The sequence below is a fragment of the Anoplopoma fimbria genome, chromosome 16 (genome assembly GCF_027596085.1).
Source record: "Anoplopoma fimbria isolate UVic2021 breed Golden Eagle Sablefish chromosome 16, Afim_UVic_2022, whole genome shotgun sequence".
Classification (NCBI taxonomy): Eukaryota; Metazoa; Chordata; class Actinopteri; order Perciformes; family Anoplopomatidae; genus Anoplopoma; species Anoplopoma fimbria.
The window spans coordinates 17586602-17608521 of record NC_072464.1 but is presented as its reverse complement, the minus strand read 5'-3'; the positions used below and the strand labels follow the sequence as shown (position 1 = coordinate 17608521).

Genomic DNA, 21920 nt, shown 5'->3' with positions numbered 1-21920 from the left:
TTAGACCCGGGCACAAGCTCCTGCTGCAGGAAATGATTCATCTCAATTACACATAAAGACTGATTGGGGACCTGTTTCACTGTGGTGATCCAGATGAATTATCCCCATTATGACAGTAGTTTCAACTCACATTTATAAAACAGCACTTTTATGGGCCCTTGGCTGTGATGGTAGGGCAGACTGTACTCAAAGGAAGCTTCCACATCTCTCTGAGTGCTGCATGTAGTATTCTATTTGTGAGTTGCTGTATTGTGCTGGAGAGCCTGTCCATTTTCCAACCTACTTTTCAAGAGCATCTCTCACTGCTCCATTAGCTGAGTATGCTCGGATATGCGGGGATAGCGGCATTGGGGGGGGGGGGGGGGGGGGGGGGGTGGACGGAGAAAAAGAAAAATGGGAATACTAACATTTGAAGTGAGAGAGGTTTGCTGAGTGCACTGTTCTGACTTTGGTGCTCCACTTATTTTGATGCTCTGTCGGAGGAAACGGGGAAAGAGGGCAGCAAAGGCAGAGAAGAGATGAGTCAGAACTCCTACACTAATGACTGAAACAAGCCCTACGGGTTTACACCAGAGTTCATCATTTTAATGCATGGTATTTAGTTAAAGACGGAGGACGAGAGCAAAATGTAAAGACACTATTTAAAATGATCAAGCAAGTTCACCGCCTCGTATTGTAAAACCCACCTCAGTGTTTGATCATCAACACAGTGGGCCAGTGCCAAATTCAATCAGAAAAGGTCACATTTACTTTTATTGTTATTAATCAGAAGGTCTGCTGGGAACACTCATTATATCCTGCCTTCATTTACATTTCTAATGACTGTTTGTGGAAAATACCGCAATTATTAAACTTGGTACTCTGGCCAACACCACAGTAAGACCAAACATGATGACAGCCCTCTGATTACACAGGTTTTTTTTATCTCACTTGAATTTCTGTATTGAGATCTCGACACTCAGGGTATGCAAGGTCGGTAGGAATTGAGATAAAATAACTGTAATGTGCCGAATGGCAATCCAAAACTGCGTTCCCGGTGCCGACATTGAGATGGAGGTTAATGGTGCAAAAACGTGTGCATCTAACATTCCAGTCTGCACTGTTTATGCTTCATGTCTGAGCCTCTCCTCTGTTTAGCCAACCTGTTTTTCTCTGAGGGGGAGGGGGGTAAGGGGGATTTTAATGTTTACAGATTTCCATGCGCTGTCCCAGGATAAAAGCAATCTGCCCGACATTTCATTGAGGATTATTTATGAATTATGCATCCTAACCGTTGTGCATGAGAAGAAGAAACATTTAGCAATGCATACTTATCTCTTTTTGTCATCACTATCATTTTTCTTTTCTAATCTTGAGCTAAAAATATGTTCGGAATCTCTGCGGCCTTGCTGTTAGCCTTGTTGGTGATTTCTGAAGACACCTGAAGGTTCTGTCACAGCAGAAGCAGATTGTTAAGGGATTGTTTGCGCTGAGTTCAGGATAAAAGAAAATGAAAATACCTTGAATAAGCACTTTGTGTCAAATCTAATGGCACTGTAACACACCATATCTTAATGAAGCTCATAAATCAGTTGTTGTTGTCACTGTCAACTCTACAGTCATGCATTAGACTGTGGTGTTGTCTGTGATTGCATTTTATTGAAAGGTGTTCAAGTGAAGGTTACAGCTGAAAAGGCTCTCTGTCGTGGGAGAGCAGCAGCCACCCTCTGGTTTCTCCTCAGATAAACACTGTTATCTCTGTCAGCATGTTAGCCGTAGTTTGCAATGTTAGTATTGTTATCACTGTTAGCTGCAAGCCACCGGCTCAGCCGTCGCCATGTTGAGAGCCGTTGAGAGGCAAAATAATTGCTCCCAATTTTGAATGTAGCACCTTTGACCCTTCGTTTAATTTTTGTCAACAAAAGACAGCAGAACAGAATGACATAAATATCAGCAATGAAGATGTGGGGACCCTCTTTTTTTCGTCTACCTCTTTTGTTGTTTTACAGAAGATCACATGAAGTGTTGCCTTATCACCCTCTGTCGTTCTTTGTGGGTGCTTTGGAGAGCGTGAGAGGGAAGCAGTCACTTCATAGAATAAATCTTTGTATCCAGGACACAAATGGGAGTACCAAGTGTGAAAGGAAGAAATGCAGCAAAAATGTTGAAGAATCATTCCGAGCATTTTTTTCTTTCTCTCTGTCAGGAAGGATTTAAGATTAATTAATTACGTCCTTTTTGTAAGTCATTTTGGCAACAACAGTTTTGACCGAACTGAGGTGTCTTCTTAAATACTTTCTTGGGGCAGATATTTGGCTTCTCATTGTTACTGTTCCTCCTTTTGTCCTCCAAAATGATGACACTTTCTCAGATGCATTATGTAAGAAGTATGCATTGTCATGGCAATGCTGATTTATTTATTTGTCAGGGACGAGGTTTGAGCATTAATAAACAGTCCATAAAAATGTGAACTGGGACACTTTTAGCTGGTGTGAACAAAACATTTAGGTTTTTAAATTCTTTATCTTCATGGCAGGGAATTGAGAAATATTTCCTATAATATTATTTGCTGTCCAACAGCTCCTTAATGCAAATTACTTGTGAAGAAATGTGTCGCAACAAGACAAAATGTCTGCCGAGGGGATAAAACCCCATTTGCTCATACATTTTCTTTCTACCAGGGATTTATAGAAAAGAGTATCTTGAAACCAGACAGCATAATCACTTCACTAGAACAGAACATCATTGAAAAAAACTGATCTCCACATTATCTATTAAAGGTTGAGAATAGATTTAATAATAGCAGCCTACACTGTTTTTCCTGCGTAAACGTTCAGAAATGCCATGTAAATATTCAGTTCATGTCATATTGTGATTCAAGTCTTTTAGCTGGGAGGTTGTAATGAAGCCATTAAATCAAGGAACGCACTGTCTCAACCTTAAACCTGCATGAGCCTGCCTTAATGGTTTTCAACTGCCAATCAGTGCTTTGGCATATTCTACCACCCTCCGTAAATTAATCCAAATCCTCCTTCCTCATACTCGGAGAGCTACCCTGTGACACATAGCCTTCCTGGAAATAGATGTCCTCCGGAGAAGCACTGAAGTGATTCCTGCAGGTTATTTAAAAGGAAAAAGTGCCATGGGACTGTCATACACGGCAATAAAGAGGGTTTTAAAGGGTTTCTCCCACCAGGGCTTATGAATTACATGGTAAGGGGTTGTTCTCTTAATGCATTGAGCATGGAGAGACAGAGAATGAAACAAGACACTCGAAGGAAGAAAAAACACGGCAAAAAGATAATGAATTGACATTTAAGACAATTACGCCATAATTGGTGAGATACAGTTTATGCAAATGAAATGAAGTCGGGCATTTTTCCATAATATGTTGCAACAATAGATGAGAGCTCCATCTTAATGCATTCATAAGTCCACTGTCCAGTCTCGGGCAAGTTGAGCCGACTTGATACATTTTTACCCAGAATCACAGATTTGCCTCAGAAAGCTTTATGAGTGAACATTAGACACCCTCTATCCTAATAAGGAATAAAATCCAGGTACAAGGTAAAATAGGGGCCCCAATTCTTCCCATTTTGCATCATGCATTCTGTAGAGTACAGCGCACAGATAGAGACCCAGAAAACAACCAGTACTCTCTGTCTGAAATACTGTCCTTCTCCAGGTTTGCTGTGTGAGTTAGTTTGTGGTTAACAAAATGTTTTTAATAATAAAGGTGTTAGAATTTCATTTTAACTCAATATCCCTCTGTAGGACTGAGCATCAAGTTAAGGTCAATATGCAGGAGCAAGAACTTAAACCAGCATTAACTATTTTTTGGGCAACTTGGGGGCAGCAGAAAAACAAGCTGTACACAACATCAACATCATATTATTGCCTTATGAAGCTGTTATGGCAATACTCTTAGTATAATCATCAACTGTGTATTCATTCAGCAGATAGAAAACAACAATAGCATGAATTTAGCGTGACCACATGCTCTGAACTCCTGAGAAAAAGAACTGCTGAATGTAACAGTATGTTCTCCAGCAAAACGCTACTTTTTTCAGGAAAAGTGGGGTTTTGGAAGGTGGTTTATTTTGCTGAAAAAAAGCTGTCAGCTGCAGCAACAGCAAAAAAAAAAGAAACGTTGTGTCACAGGCCGTTAAACCAAAACAATAAGCCTTTTCAAGGAAAAAGCTTTGACATATCAGTGTTGTTGTTACCAAACAAATGATCAATTATTCACGGTGTACATTGGGGCCTTTGGGACCCCCGAGTTTATGGGGCCCCGGGCCAGTTGCCCAATTTGCCTAGTGGATAATCTAACCTTGAATCGTGGAATCACAACATGGAGAAACAGATATTTAATAAAAATATTTCAGAACATATAAGATTAAGTGTAATAACTTAGAGAGTGGATATATTTTCCATTACCATCTAAAAGTCTGTTGAATGGAGTGATATTGTTTTGGACCCCCGAATGACAACAAAGCGAACAATGCTACATTAAGTGCTACAATAATTAGCTCTTGTAAACAACTGGAGTCACTCAGAGGAGTACAAAACCTCTTTTCATTTGGTTTTGTAACCGCCATGCTGCTGCTCTGCTTCAGCTTGTCAACAGCATTGCCAAGTCCCCACTTGGGAATTGCCCAAGTCAGCCCTGTTACCTTTTGCTAAATTCGGTGCGAGATGTAACAAGAGAAAAATGCATCCATCAATCACGTCGCAGATGCAGACAGAGAAGAGATGGAGAGGGAGGAGGAGGAGGAGGAGGGGGGGTGTTCAGAGGCAGAGAAACAAACCAGTGGAAGCTCTGCCAACAACCATTTCCTGGGTTAGATGATGGGGAAAAAAACTTCGCCCCGTACTCTCCGGGGAACATCATTTGTAAACGCATCGACGTCCTCCAGAACCCAAAGTTTCAGAGCGGAACCCAGGCGCTTGGTCGGGGTGTTTGGAGCGTTTCTAAAGTGAAATCCTCCTTTGCCTCTATTGCCTGCTCCATCAGATAAAGTCTGCCTGCGGAGGCTTAAGTGTGTCAATGAACGGGGGGGGAGGATCAATGATAAGTGCAGCTTACCTCCTCAACTGCTCCGCACCAGCCAAATAGAGATTAAACCATTTCAACCTAATAGCACACGTCAGTCAAAAGTCACACTTGAATACTTCTCTCCGGCCCCAGCCTCCACTTTGCCACCTCCTATTTTCTTATCACACCAGCCGGAAAAAGAAACGCAGAACTAACTGAACAACTTTTTCACCATGGAAACCCCCTTTGTACCACATCAGAGGCCAAACGGAGATCTGTAATTGTGTCAGCCATTTCTCTGAATCCTCAGTTAGGACTCGCTTTGAAGGTTACCATTTGCAAAGCATTCGAAAACACTCTCAATACAAACATGCATGCACACACACTCGGATCAAAAGCCTCCAGGTCTATTATTGTGTGAAACACAGCTCTCCTTCTAAACAAGCTCAAGCTTTTGAAAATGCTACTCATTTCTTTGCTCTAATCACTGTTGTGGATATTGCTAAATTGCCAACTGTTCCTGGGAATTACTGGACTGAACCTCACAACCGTGGCTTTGATTTGTTGTACAACCATCTCAGATGTGAATACACCCTGTGGTCTGTAAATGAGAGTGTCTGTTGTTCCACCAGCGTCCCTTATTTAGACATCACAAGACTCATTAGGTGGATCAAGCTGATATCAAAGTCAGAACACAGATGTCGATGTTTGGGAGAATGCTGGGACCGTCGCAGTGTCTCTTTAATGATACGTCCGCCGTCTATTCAGCCCGATTGTTATCTCACTGTCATTTCTGCAGCGATTTGTCGGTTGACCTCTCCTGCCATGGGATTTCTTCGGCTTTAATACTTTCATCACTGTCCTTTTTTATTTGATGTTTGAACAAAACAAATCCAATAGATCACTTGCTCTGTGGAAAGATTTATGATGATTCATTATAAATGTGTATAGAGGAGGAAGATGTTCAACCATGATAGTCGTGCAGATGTGTGGCATTCTCAAAATAATATTTTCCTTATAGCCAGCAAAAACCTTTAGGCAAAGTATTTTTTTTTTTTTATTTGTCTCACTTGTTTTAGCATTTTCAGAGAACACCTAAAAAAAAATTATTAAATGCCCACATATTATTGACCCTTTGCCAAGCCCCGCTTTCCTTATTTAATGTTGCTAAGCCTGATGAACTAATTACTAGCCAGCAATATATTTAATGTTGTCGACTGAAACAACAATTGTCACCTGCAGTTTTTATCAGCTGAGCTAGCTAACTAAATAAGTTAATGTTAGCTAGTCAGTTAAAAAAAACACAATCTCTGATGTTATGATGTTAACAGCAAAAATGTTTTAAAAAAGAGCGTTGTGAATGGGTCTTTAAATATGCACTTGAAGGGTAGCCTTCATACATGATATTGTGTGATAAAAGACTGAGGCTAAAGCTAACATGTTTCAGACAAAATGTCCACATCCTCACCAGTTGATCCATGTAGAAGACATGTAAATGAAGAAAAACATTGTTCTTGTATTGAAGTATAGAGCTTCTTAGTCCATGTATTATAGGTTATTGGTGAAAAAACATGGGATGACAGAATAATTTTGCTCTGTTATGAATCTGTTGTGATTTTTTAAAATGCTTTCATGATGGGGACATGCAAATTAGTAATAAATTAAGTACATTTACTCCATTCCTTAGACTTTTGGCCTTTTTAATGGGCTTTAAAATACTTGAGTCTGTCAATTTGGGAGTGATGGCAGGTTCCCATCCTGTGTTTTTGATATTGGTGGTGGATTTACATGCAGTCCCTTTTTGTTTCCTCGTAGATCCCAGGTTGGCCCTTTCAAACTCAAGTGAGATATCAGATAAATGATCTGTTAGAGGCACATTTTCTGCAGTGCAGCGGTTTAAATGAGACGCATAAACAAATAGACAATGTGTCCCCCTCAGAGACAGCTCCTCTGATACGTGGTGACATGATGCCTCTCTCTTATTGTCTTTCGTTTTTCTCTTGAAGAAAGATTAAAGAATATATTATGCCATTTGATATATCAGTGGGATGGTAGTACTGTTGCACAGTATTGTGCAGGGTTTATGTGGTAGGCGGTGGGAATTAATTCAAATACAACTTATCATTGTCCATGAGGGACTAAGCCTGCCAGCAGACTGCATCCAGACGCTTGTGGGTAATATTCAGTAACTTGGCCAAGCAGACACTCAGCTTGTTTGTTGATTTTTTTCATCCATATCTCTGCCTTCATTGCAATGCACCATAAGTCTGATCTTTTCACAGCCAGTGTGTGGACTTTATCATGTTTATGGTGATGTTCATGATAGGAATCTGTTCTTTTTCTAGGTTTACACCAGATATGGGAAATGCTATACCTTTAATGGCAACAAGACGACATCCAGGAAAAGCAAGCAGGGTGGAATGGGAAATGGGCTGGAGATCATGTTGGATATCCAGCAGGATGAGTATCTGCCCATCTGGAGAGAGACAAGTAAGCCTCAAAACTATTTGTCCAATGTAATCCCATCATATGCTAGAGCATGAGATAACTCTGCCGGGCTTTAAAATAACCTGCATCCATTTCTCTGCCTCACACACTGTAAATAATGCATTTTTTGATTGCATTCCTGCAACCTGGAAAATGTGATTTGTAAGAGGAAATATCGGAACACAATTCCTCGGATTTGTGTTTGCATAGTAGTTGTCAAATAATATTAATCCCTACTGCCACAGTTTTTCAAACATGACTGAAATATGGTTTGCAGTTAGATGTCATTTAAGGCAGCCATCTGTAATTCCCTTGTGCTCTTCCTTTGCAATGCTCCGTGCTTGTGCTCTGTTTCATCCCGAAGATGAGACATCCCTGGAGGCCGGCATCCGAGTTCAGATCCACAGTCAGGACGAGCCTCCCTACATCCACCAGCTGGGCTTCGGCGTCTCTCCGGGCTTCCAGACCTTTGTTTCATGTCAGGAGCAGAGGGTGGGTCTTCTTCATCACAGCCCCACTATCCCTGCTTCCCCTTCCCCCCACCACCAGATTATTCTTCTTCATGCAACAATTCGTGCCTGGTGGTTCAGACCTGAGGTCTAATACTTCTCGTAAGTCGCTTTGGATAAAAGCGTCTGCTAAATGACTGTAATGTAATGTAATGTAATAAATCTCTGTGTACTTAGCTGACCTACCTGCCCCAGCCCTGGGGGAACTGCCGCTCCACCAGCAAAGAGCAGTTCCCAGGATACGACACATACAGCATCAGTGCGTGTCGCTTGCTCTGCGAGACCAACGAGGTCCTGCGAGTGTGCAGCTGCAGGATGGTGCACATGCCCGGTAAGACTAAGCCCAACCTCACATTTAAACAGAGACCAGCAGGTGGCATGGGGGGTAAAATCTAATGACATGGTAAACTGAATTATTTAATAAATTATAAATGCACACATAGTAGTAATCCAGACATCAGATTAATGTCAAGTTATTTTCACAGCACGACCTGAGAATGAATAAACTGACATCTTAACTAAGAATATAATGTATGTGTGGTTGTAACTTAGAAACACACCAACGTAAATCCGTACCATGTAATGTGGCCATTGTCATGACATAGAACATATAAAGGAACACAACTCACAATGGGAAAATCAAAAGTTTAAAATCCTCCAAAAGAGTTAGCATTTTCAAGTTTTTCCCCTCTGCTTTTAAAATTGCTTGTTCTAGCGTGATTGAAAAACAGCCAGCCCTGTGTTTGCAGATGACACATTGTGCAAAACAAGTCATTATTTTGTTGCCCACTTGAGTAATTCCAGCACAGGCATAATTTGGGCTGCCACATGCCTGACCTTCATGCTTGATATCTGGAGTGGAATGCCCTTCAGCGGTGCTGGTAGCTCTCTGGACTGTGACTCTTCAGACCACAAGTCTCAATGAGTTCTGGATCCATTTGTTCATTCATCTCAGCTGTTGTGCTCCTGTGGTGCTCATTAATTAATTTTGATTGATTATCTCTATCAGTCCTGGTTTTTCTCGTGTTTAGTTTCCACTGGTAGATGGTTTGCCAACAGCTCTTGCCTTTAAAGGATTCATTTAACATTGACTTTCACAATGAGAGATTGCCTCGAAGCACAATCAATTTAAAATGTCAACTGATTACAAAGATGTAGCACAAAGCAAATTTTTATGTTTCATGATTCATACAGATCATTTTCATTTTCAGGACAGATTTAAGATTTAAAAAACACATTTTCAAAGTGTTTGATCTATTAAAACATTAAATAAAAGAAAGCAATGGCTGTTAAAATATCCGATTTTCACTACAAAAGGCCAAAAGAGTTTGCGATATTGTAGCAATATCTAAAAAGACAATTTAAAAAATAAATAATGAAATCAGTAAAATTATTCTTTAACTTTGTTTGTTGTGCTTTTAATCTCTTTTCTTGAAAATTAAGTACAATTAAAATACGAGTGTAGGGAGGTGGAGCGAGAGTTTGTAACCATAACAGGACAAACGTGATTTAAGAGGTGCTAGGTTATAAAGACAATGTGTAATCATATGTGTATCATTAACATGATATCAATGATTTCATTTTTTTAATATTACAGGGCACCTCTAAATCAAGCAGTGACGAACAAAATATATCAGAGATTAATCTACTGCTGAATTATGGTAAATGAGCTATGTACATGTGATAAAAGCAGAGCAGAGTGACAATCAAACAGACAGTAAAACAGCACATTGAAGTTGTGTCGTCACTGTAGTTCCACTATTCATGCAGTGTCTCCGTTCAGCTCGGGGATTTGTTGCAGAGGTCAGTCCAACAAACACATGATAAGATGTTTGGATTTATTGAGCGCGTCACCATGGCCAGGCCGCATGAAGTCAAAGAGCTGACTCACTGAATGCAAACTGTTGTTGGCTGAAGGGTCCGACAAGTGGGAATGTTTGAAGTGGTCGCATTTAAATTTAAGACAGCAAACTCACAATGCATGCGGGAATCATTTTGGCTTCAACATTCACACAGAGCAGCTGACATTTGTGGCCCTGTTTGGCACGACGGAAAATATGAACAAGTCTATTTAATGTGAATAAACAACACAGTATGAGACATTTGAGGTAGAAACAAGTTTTAATACTAATTTAACACCATACTGCTGTAACTTAACTGTTGTTTTGGGGAATTTTGTCAAAGGGAGGCTCACCAGGCTGTAGAATATATATATCAGGCTCTATAGCAGCTTATCATTTGATCTTGACAGGCTGTGAAGCGAACACGTTTCTAATCAGTTTTTGAGCTCTGCAGGGTGTCAGTACGTTGCTGCGAGATCGTGATTGTGTTGCAATAAGCTATGAGCTCATGATTTTGGGCAAAATTGGCTAAGATGGCCGTTGACCTCACAATCAAACTGGTCACTGCATGGAAAACATCTTACTGCTTTCACTTTCACTCATCCCTGTTTGTTTAGCCTCAAACAGCTGCAAACGCACCTTATGCCCATGGTATCAGATTTAAATGTATGAAAAGCATTCCAACTCACCAATCAATCACAGGTAAGAAGGGGTCTATTGAGTGGGAAACTTTGGAATTAATAAGATAGAGAGAGGCTGTTTACAGAGCAGATGTTTTAAGAGAGCAGCAGACCCATTTTGCTCTCTGTGATGATCTATTACATCAGATAACATATTTATTATCTCAGATGTAATAAATGTTGAAGCTTTTCCAGGCCATTTGTCCAGTCCAGGTTTAGAAGAGAGCTTCTGTCAGGGTCGCTTGCATTAGGTCATTGTTGCATATTTAGTTCGCTGAAAGTCCTTCATGAGGTTCTAGAGAGCAATTGATTCAAACACTCACCAAGGGAGAATGAGGGCAGCTCGTGAATTCGAAATCCTTTTATGGCCTCGATGGGACAACACAGTGCTGTATGTAACGCAGGAGCTCTGTGCTATACACAATTTACAGTATCAATTTTTCTCTCCAGCACTCCGCATTTAATTCTTATTCTCATTTAGGTAATCCGGCACCTGTTAACAGTCTTATATTAAAATGCCAGGAAATTGTGATTAGCATGTGTTTTCATAATCCCACATTTGTCTAGTTTTTACATTTTTTGTACTAGTTTAATTGTCTTCTTATGGTTTGTGCATTCATGTTTCTTTTCCTTTTAAGACACATTACATTTCTGTTTATGTTGTTCTTGTTGTCTTCACCAAGTCACTTATGTTTTTGGTGAAATATGTTTGCATCTATGTTTGTTAGCAGGATATCACAACAACAAAAAACACACAGATTCCCAAAATTTGGCCGAACAACTTTATTAAATTTATTTATAAAGCATTTTTATATTTTGGCTCAGGACTCCTGAACTCTTAGGTGTAGAAGCAAAACTGTGTTTTCCTGGATTCTTTGCTTCAAGATAAATATTTCAGTATTGCGTCCTATTTCTATATCTGGATGACCACCAAAAAAGGCTTTTAACTTGTCCTTGTTCTTAGTGTGGACAGCATGAAGAGACACCGCACAGCTTTGGCTTCCACACAAAAAAATCACAAAAAAGAAATACACAATATAAGAGGATTTTAAGTATTTTTACCCAGTCAATAACATTTAATAATGGTTCCCTCTGTTTAAAATCATCCAAAGTTATTTCCACAACAGAATAAGTCTAACTGTCCAGAACCAGCTGAAAGTGTGAATAGACTCTTCAGATCTTAGAAATTATTTCACTGTTTTAATTAACATTTCTTAGTGATTGGGAAGGAGACTTACACAAAACATTAACCCCATGAACATTTTACAAACAGATGAACACACCTCTGCAAATGAATTGTGCTGCTGATGAATACCTGTCATTAATGGCCTGGGCAACATGTTTGTCTGCAAGGAAATGACTCATTGATTGTTTTTTAAAGACTTTCTAAATATGCGTTATGTGTGAAGCCAGCGTGCTCCATTTCTCAGTGCAATCAAGGACGGACGTCCTAGACGGCCCGATGCTCGGTGGATGGAAGTCACCCTATGTGTGCCTGCCCCTAATTTGAAGATGACTAATAAGCTGTGGAGTGTTGTTCACAGCCACGGCTCCTCATTGCAGCGGACACGGGTCACTGATCATTTTGTTTTCCAGATTGATCAGACTCATTTTTCTGTTCTCCTCCCCAGGAACTGCAGATATCTGCCCTCCCAGTAAAATCAACTGTGTTGATAAAGCACTCGGTAAGAAACAATCTTCCTTCATTTATTTTCTCATTACAATATAGATTCCCCCAAAGGGAAATGGAAACACACTCAGTAAACATGATAAGGATTCTTTTTTGCTGTAACACAAATACCTGGAGGTGGACTTGATATTTTGAAATTACTTTTCCTCAATGTGATTTAGTCACTTTAGAGCTTGATGGCCGCGCTGCCTCCATTGTTGAACTGTTAATATTAAACCGACTCTCAGTTCCTGCCTATCTGCATCCCCTCACCCTCAGCTCTCCTCCAGCAGACATCGTGAATTAACAAAAGTGCCTTGGTTTCAAAGGCATCAAATCTGAAGTAAAAGGATAATTATTCATGGTCATGGCAGACATATAAGTATAATTATCATTTCTCAGCCAAATAAGACAGAAAATGTAATTATGTCTCTCTTTTCTGTATTCAAACCCTTTTTCAAATTGGGTTGAATGAGATCTTATAAGAGTGGGCCATATTCATGTGGGGCATATTCCTGAATAAAAGAATACCTTCACCCTCCATGAGAGGTAATAAATTAGAATATCATTTATATATTTATATTGAAAAGGTGTTTTGTTTCCATAGCAGACAAATAATATATATTCCACCGTGCTCCTGCATACTCATAAACGTATTGTTAGAGTTATAAAATACAAAAATCATCAATTTTTAATAACTGTTTTCAGTGCTCCCCCTCTCCATTTTTGTTTAGACTGAATGCATTTAGAATTTGAAAAGAGAGATTGTGAAAAGCTATTTACTCTCCTGTGTACATAGCATTGTTTCGGAGTTAGGGTTTTGTACATTTATTTTGTTAATGTGTGAGCTATTCTTGCCTGCAAGTTAATTGGGTAAAGTTAAGTCGAGGTATGTTTTGTGGAGCCTTTAGAGACACTTACTATATTTTATAATTTTCTTCGAACAAATGCCGTGACTGAATTACTGCAAACATTGTTGCCACAGTTGTTGACAATTACATATTACCATTAGACAAACACATCATGTTGTTATTATATCCAGAACAATAATGGTTTGTTAATGTTATGTGGTTTCTTATACGGCGGTGAACCCGCTGCTGGAGAAGCCTGTAAAATCTGACCTGAACTGACATTTCGTTGCACGTTATCCGCTTAATGATTATGCAAACTGTTAATTCTTCATTCAAAGGCTCTAATGAATTTGTTCATCCTCAAAATTACCGAAACACTAACTAATAGGGATTTTCCTGGCACTAAATTAATATGATTTAATGATGCTGATGAGTGCTGACTGCTGCTTCTCAGTAGAAATATGTTTTACCTTCAAAAACTCTTATTACTGTTCTGAAAAAGCCACAAAGAGAAAAGCCGTAATCATCTTAATCAGGTGGTGTTTGCTCTTATCATACTATATCAGAACAAATAGTACTTACCATGGCCACTTACTGAAGGAAACAGGGTAATTGTGATTAAATTGTCGGGTAATGAAACATGTCCCATACATTATGTTGCTATGGTTACCTGCAGTCTAATATACAATATGCATAGATGGTGGTTAAACTGTTGACTGGAACTGTAATTGAAGTTTGCTAGTATGTTATACAGTTTTAATGGACGCCCGCTTATCAGTCTTTTCTATGATTAAAGAATAATGTTTATAAATATGCAACTTTATAACTGCACCAATTTTTATTTTTATTGTAACAATGGTTACACAATCAAATGATTATGTGAATAGGATTGCTAATCCAGTGACAAACCCACAGATAATGATCTCCTGACTCTGCAGTTTCCCAGTATTATGGAGCATTTTAGCATCTTTTAGCTATTTGCTTTGGTGTTACTGGTTTGGTTCACTCTCACCACAAATAAATCAGCCTTGTTCACAGCTGCAGAGGGCAGCAGCTCACAGAGAAGGAGTATTGATAAGCCCATGTCAACTGCTCAACATCAAATCACACATAGAAAATCTAAGCAACTAGCTGGTGAACATTTTGGAGCATTCAGCATCGAAAGAGACATTTTTTCTCAAGTATTGGAGGAGACCAAAACAGAGTTTGAAGACCAAGTAGTAAAAAACACAGCTCTAAATAAATGCTTATGCAACTATATAAGGTGATGATATGTAAGTGTAATTTTACAGCGTGTTCTGCTGCACACAAGTGGTAAAAAAAAAAAGAAAAAGAATAGTATTCTCATAGGACACACTCCCTTACTTCACACTTTTTTTCTTAGTTGCAGATTGATTTTTCCTCTTCATTCTGTGTAGTAGCTTGTATGATTCTCTGGTAGAGCGAGTGCCATCAAATCATCACTGAAGCTGACCCAGTCTGTTCCTGTTAAACCACTGTTTCAATTGTGTTGCAGCACAGCTACAGAAGAACAGTGGGGATACCTGCCCATGCGAGACGCCCTGTAATCTCACACGCTACGGTAAAGAGCTCTCCATGGTCAAAATCCCCAGCAAGGGCTCTGCTCGCTATCTCTCCAGGAAATACGACAAGTCAGAGGACTACATCAGGTACGACGGGAGTGTTTACCATGACTAAACTCACGTATGGGCAGTGATGTGGTGCCCCATAAAAAGGGCCATAAACTATGACCTCCAGTCGGTGATTACAAACACACAACCATAAATATAAAAGAAAATCAATTATATTTTCACTCAAGCATCAGTTTTTATTTCCTCTTTAGGTGAATAGTTTATCTTCTTGGAATTAGAAAATCTTCAGCACGACTTTTGGGGTGAAAAACCTCTACTCCATAAAATATCAAATGAAAAGATCATTGTGAAATTAGATAAATAATAAATCATCCTTAGAGGATAAAACTTTTGTAAATATTGTACAGACAAGATATCTCATGTGTAGCTAATATTGATTGCCAGGAAATTTTGGGGATAAGCCGATCTGACTTCAATGTTTTCTGTGGAAGCGTAGTGGGTGTTTCTGGGAAATCTTGTCCTTCTTCCAAGGTGCATGGAAAAAAATCTGAAGAGGTCAAATTCAAATGCAACACTTGGAGTGTAAAGAAAAACTTTATTGAAAGACAAACATCTTTTGGCAGCTTCATCATGAAACACATTAGAAACAATATTTAAATAGGGTACCTATGAAGCATAACAACAAAAATCAAAAGAGATTGAGATATACATAGAATGGGTATAGGAGGAAGATCCAGTGACATCCACCCAGCACAATAATACTGTGAGGCGTAGTGAACTTTGTAACTTTTAGCAACCATTAAGAGGGCTGAAACTTTTAATCCTGTTCTACATGTTTTATGGAAAATTTACTTTTACTCAGATTATAATCAATTTAATGCATTAACAATGTGTTTACACCGTCATTCCTCTCAGCATTATGGTCGGGGATGTGGTTAAAGGTAAACATGCCTAAACCAAAGAGCTGATGATGCCTCACAACACTTAATATAACCAGACTTTGTGAATCCAGAGAGATCAGAGACGTGGCAGTGACTGAGCATGCTGTCGTTGCTCGTTCTCCTCATCTCAGTTAAACCCTGCAACACCTCATTATCTCACAATCATTGGTTAGATCTGTGTGACAATCCCATCATGACAATTTACAGTGAGCATAAAGATGGCTGGGAATGGTGTTTTATTCAAACGATGTTAGATTTGTTGTGAATTATAAAAAAAACATCACAAATGTATTTCACTGTGTTTGAAATCCAAACTCCACTTGTTATTCCAGAGACAACTTCCTGGTCTTGGATATCTTCTTTGAAGCTCTCAACTATGAAACAATTGAGCAAAAGAAAGCCTACGATGTTGCAGGTTTATTAGGTAAGATTTCTGTCACTTTTAGTAAGATAGACTTGCACATAAAGAGTGTAGCAAACAGAAACTACTTTGGCGTTATTTCCAATGTGCTTCTCCTTAACGGCTCTTTCTTTCCAGGTGACATTGGTGGACAGATGGGCTTATTCATTGGAGCCAGCATCCTGACAGTCTTAGAAATACTGGATTATATCTATGAGGTATGGTGCCTGTGCAAGCCCACACACATCAGCCAATCAAAATGTGAGACCAGATCTAGCAGTGATGTAATTAGCAATAATTAATGGTTATCGTATTCAGCAAGAAATATGTTACAGATTATTGTAATTATGGAAAACACATTAGAGCATTCATTGTTTATTCAATTTTTTCCTCAATATTGACATTTCTTTTCTTATTTCATTTGTGATATATGTGTTAGTCATCAGACAATCTTGGCACTGGTAAATGTTAGCACTAATCATGCATATGATTAGTTTTATTGTATTTCTAGGCTTGAGAATCTACAGCAATATCCACTCAGGTCTGTAATGAAGACATGCCAATAACAACAGCTGTCTCAGCTGATATATCTCCTTTTAGCTCACTAGCCGGCTACCTGCTGACTACCAAACATGTATGACTGAAGCAGAATCAGGGAGAGGAACTGTAATGCAGACATCACAGTGAATGAATTCTTAACTCTGCTTTGACTCTTCCTTCCTCCCTGCTGCTGTGCTATGGATGAAACCAGGTGATCAAGCACCGGCTACAACGTGTGCTGAGGCCACAGAAAGAGGAGAAGAAGAACAAGAACAAGCAGCAGACCAGCACTGTAGCAACAGTGGGTCTAGAGGAAATAAAAGCAAAGGTACAGCACACACTGTACTGTAACAAATAGCTATTTTTCCACCGAGTTCACAACTTGCCCTGCAGCACTGTAACTGCATTAGGAAACTACAAGGGAACAATTCAGGGAGAAACAAATTCATATTTTTTCCCTTCTCAAATAATGAAGAATCCATTGTTCCTAATTGGTCTTAACAATATTGCAAAACACGTCCTCCCCTGGAGCTTGGATTTGTTATTGCACAACTTCATTCTGCTAAACAATAGACTTCTTGTCTCACATTTAACCACAACTGTGTCTTAGTTCAACACAACATACTAAAACTATAACAGGGTTTACACTTTCAAACAAGGAAGCAAGAGACACGGAAAAGACAATTGATTTTGTTACCGTTCAATATTTGCAGCTTTGATTAGGTTTGGCTGGCGTGACTGGCTAACATAACATTTTACTTTCCAGTGGAGCTGTAGAAGCCAAATTAGTTTTAGAATATGGACAGAAGACCCCAGTATCTAAATCTATAGCGGGAGACGCTGCACAGAAATACTGGATACACTCTTGTTGCCACAAAAAATTGACAAAACATAACCTAATAAGTTAATATATATTTAGATGTGTTGGGGATTCACTTTAACTTTGGACATAGACAGGCTGGCTTTTTGCCTCTGCTTTCTTTCTTTATGCAAAGCTAGGCTAACTATTTTCTGACTAACTACCTACTTAGCACACAGATAGGAGATTGATATCAATCTATTCATCTCACTATCGTATAAACTTTTATTTATTTATTTATTTTAAATTCCAATGTAAAAGTATAGAATCTGCAGCAAAATCAATGTACTTCAGTAGTGTGGGGGTTTTTGAATGGCCTTACCAAGAGATTATTCTGTATTGTTGTAATTTCACTGTACATTATCATTTACATCACATAAACATCTTTGAAGCATGATGTTGAAGTTGACTTGTCGTTCAGCAGGAGCCGAACGACATGACGCGGAGTCACCCGGAGGGGGCGTACGCCAACACGATCCTCCCCAACCACCACCTCCCTCACCCACACCCCCACCACCACCACGCCGGGCGCCACGGGGTATTTGAGGACTTCGCCTGCTAGAGCCAACCGTCCTTTCCAGGCCTGGTGACACCAAAAGATTAAAAATAAACGTCTGTGATCAGATCAATAACGGACCGTTGGCATTACCGTCGCTCCTTTGCTGTCACCAGTGAAAAGCTACAGCCAAAGTCAAACACCAAACTTGTGCTGCTAACAGAGCACTCGTACGTATGTAGGCACAATTTGGACACAGCTTTTTTTTCTCTCTCTCTGGATGGGACCCCTCTCAACTTTGTGCATCAGGACCAATTTTTTGGTACATGATCACTACAAGGGGACAAGAGGACTGTATCACACCTTGATCCAGTTTATACTCTAATGATTTATTTATTCAGCTAGTGTCTCTGATTTCTTTCTGTCTGTATCTCTCCATTAATCCCTCCTGCAACTGTTCCTCCTACTTCATGGAAAACACACTGTACCATATAAAGCCATTACACGTTCTAAATTATGTAATTATTTAAAGAGATACTATTATCTATATGTTCTATATTGTATACAAGATGACAATACCTACAGAAAGCCAAACTTATTCATGTTACATCCATCCAAAACATGAGGGGAATTATTTAGGCTGAACTGTAGACCTTGGCTTTAGATCTAGCAGCATCTTTCCACATGATACACTTTGTCTGGTTTGTGGTTCAGGTGTTAGAGAGTAGCATTGTACCTGTACATAAAGTCCAACTTTAAAATGAAAAAGTTCTAAAGTTCTGTTTGAATAGTTGTCGTTTATATTCAGTTAATATATAACTTATGTAATATTATTTTGAGTTATTTATACGTTTTAGAGAAGACTTTTATATGACTATAGCGGTCACGATTGTAGCAAATACTTATACACTTACAATCTGCAGATATGTTAGACTGCCAAACATCAATACATTTGTCCAGGTAACAAAAACGGACTGTATGGATCGTGACTATTATCTCCATCGTTTCCTTTTATATGTCTGGCTTTTTTCCAAGACGACACACAAATCCTGGATGAGGAGTGGATGATGTCTTCATTTACGAAATGGTTATACTTCTTATTCAATCCATTTCTGCCCACCATCCACTCTTCACTTTGGTTAGCATCATAACTTTAAGCTGACATAAGCAATAAGAAACAGAATTTTCTTTTTTGCCGAGTCATCTCCTTCAGCTTGCGGGCCCACTGTAAAAGTGTAGCAGCTATTTACAGTTGTAGACCCGGCATCAGTGTGTGTGTGTGTGTGTGTGTGTGTGTGTGTGTGTGTGTGTGTGTGTGTGTGTGTGTGTGTGTGTGTGTGTGTGTGTGTGTGTGTGTGTGTGTGTGTGTGTGTGTTTGTTTGTTTGTTTGCATGTGCACTTTAACATCTTGCACACATGATTGAGCACATAAAGCTGATGCGACTCGGCAGAAAAAAACGAATGTTTGAAAATCAACATAGTTAGCAAGAAAGCATAGAGTTTTATTGCAGCAGTAAGGTTTTTATCTAATATATGTAGAGTTAGGACAGCGCAGAGTTACATTTAAAAAAATTGCTCTGGAGGCTGAAATATTCTTACTGGGTAACTTAATCCTCAATGGACGGGACAAAGACACAACATTTTTTAAGAGCACAAGTAAGCAAAGTGGAATTGAAAAATAAAAATGGAGACTTTTACATTAATTCTCTCATTATCATGTTTGTCATTATCACGGAAGGTCGGCTTTGCTCATTTCTCCTCATGCACTGCAGGAACTTTAACAACCTGTCACCCTGACATCCCATAATCGGATCTTTTAAGAACTTGTGAGAGTTTTGGTGCCAGCTTCTTCTTGTGTAACTCTTTATAAATAGAGAAGTTTTGGATTTACACTGTTAAAAAAGGCAACAACAGTCCGAACTATACTGTCATATAAGTGGGACAAACAACAACAGAGGAAGTAGTTCCTTTTCTTGCACATTCATATAGCTCTAAGGCACAGTTGCTGTCAGTGGTCAGAAATTGGATCCAGCTCTTTAAAACCTCTTTGTAGTTTTTCAGCTGTTTGATCATTTCATTTTGTGTGTCTTTGCCAGATGCTGAGAAATCTTCTTGTCCTTGTTTTGCTTTTAATGGTTCCCTCACTAAGACGTCTTTATTTGCCTTACAACAATTTTTCCAGTGTTTTTTTTATATTGGTTGTCCTGCTCAATATAGATACAGTACTAAATTGGCAGTTGTAGTCATTTTTGTTATGATGTGACAACACATCTGCTTTATTAATCACTATTTAGCACTGAAAGTAGCTGGAATTAGCATCTAGTTTCATCTCTTGCTCCAGGAACTGATCTAAAAATTGAGCGGTTGAAACATAAGAAGAACCCATGACAATAGCTAAACATTTAGTTTTGTTAAGTTCCTGCAGTGAAAAACGTCTTTAGATGACCTAAATAACTAGTACTGGGTTTCCAGGACTATGTGGACAAACCAGGTTTGCATACCTTGAGACCTTTCTTTGTGTCGGTAAAAAGAGTTGACTGGGCCTCACAATAGATCTCTTTCTTTCCTCACCTTTTCATCTCTATCAATGGGCTTCAATCTAATATTACTTACCGTACAGGAACACTTCCTTGTACTTTCTTATTTGTTTTCTTTGAAGAAGTATTCATGAATGTGCATTCAGAAAATGATGCACTGCCAGAGATGTGGTATTTTTTAATTAACTCTCAACCACAAATAATGACGTTTTGCTGTATTTGTTCAGCATCATTTCTGCTGTTGCCCCATCATCCACTAATGTACTTGGCAATGCTAGGGTACAAAGAAAGTGACTCATATTCAGTTGAACTACAGAATTACATGTGCTAAACCACAAGACAATTGTATTCATCTTGGTGAAGAGGTTCTCTCATAGCATGCCAGCAACTTATTTGCTATCGTGCAGCAGTCTGGGCTTCAAACCAGCACATCCTGTTTTGTTGCTAATTGTCAACAAATTTAGCTTGACTAAATTTTTAAGTACAACCCTAAACTGCACAAAATCAAGCCAGCTTAATGACAATTCTGACAGCCCTTTGACAATCCGCTCTGCTTGTAATTCATAACATTTGTCTGGGGACCGATGAAATACTTCACATTAGGAGGATATCATGTTTACAAATGACAACATAACTTTTCTGTTAATTTGATCGGTGCATTCTGGAGCCGCAATATCGCCATTCGTCACTTTAACTCCACAATGAGATTCCGCAGTCCTCCATCTGTCAAATCCCCTCCTCCTGTCAAGTAATCATGAGCTGTACATGGCTGTTTAATATTCATAATCATGTGTCACTTTGACATTTTCAAAAGGTTCCCAATCATAGTCTCTGATGGCATCCTGTACAGGCTATGCATAACAATCTTGTCCTCTGTCATCAATAATTGTAGCTATCCTCAGACAAGTCACACAGGGGCTGGAGTGGCGAGATGAATACTGGGCCGCATTGTCACTGTAGAGTTGTGTTTGAATGCTAGAGGCTGGAGTCGATGTAGAAAGGTTTCAAAGGCACTGTAAACCACAACCTGATTAATTCTGATTACAAACGCATTTAAAAACACGGATAAGTCGATTAAGTCGATGGTTGATGTTGTATCGGCATGCCGTCCGTGTGAGGCGTCACGGGACTGAGTGGTGGGCTTCACGTCTGCACTGTAGCAGATGGGACAGCTTCCCTGCTTGATAACATGTAGCTCACATTCCTGGGATTCCTCAAGCCTCCACTCTGAGCTCCCTTCTTACACATCTCCTTGGGTCTGTCCTTTTTATAGCTCCATGACATTCAGTCACATGCAGTGCTATATGTGCTTATTACATTATCTGTGAAAAATCTATTTAATCCAACATGCCACTTATGTTCATTTTTTGATCTGTCCTCTTTCAGCCGTTTGTTCTTCGGCAGAGGTCTGAGAGGTCATCTGAGTAGAGAAAAAAATAACGAATGCAGGGTGACACAAGCAGCTGTCAGGAATTCCTTATTAGGAAGAAAGGTTTTCCTAAGA

General features: G+C 39.2%; 1 protein-coding gene across 1 annotated transcript in view; it reads left to right on the top strand.

Annotated features, from left to right (window-relative positions):
* Nucleotides 1-17945, top strand: part of asic4a (acid-sensing (proton-gated) ion channel family member 4a) — a 75102-nt gene extending 57157 nt beyond the window's left edge. The window contains exons 2-10 of the mRNA XM_054615577.1: nucleotides 7360-7504; nucleotides 7866-7993; nucleotides 8188-8341; nucleotides 12163-12216; nucleotides 14568-14721; nucleotides 15917-16008; nucleotides 16123-16202; nucleotides 16736-16852; nucleotides 17808-17945. Coding sequence (XP_054471552.1) covers nucleotides 7360-7504; nucleotides 7866-7993; nucleotides 8188-8341; nucleotides 12163-12216; nucleotides 14568-14721; nucleotides 15917-16008; nucleotides 16123-16202; nucleotides 16736-16852; nucleotides 17808-17945 — 1062 coding nt within the window. The remainder of the gene's footprint in view (nucleotides 1-7359; nucleotides 7505-7865; nucleotides 7994-8187; nucleotides 8342-12162; nucleotides 12217-14567; nucleotides 14722-15916; nucleotides 16009-16122; nucleotides 16203-16735; nucleotides 16853-17807) is intronic.
* Nucleotides 17946-21920: the final 3975 nt, after the last annotated feature.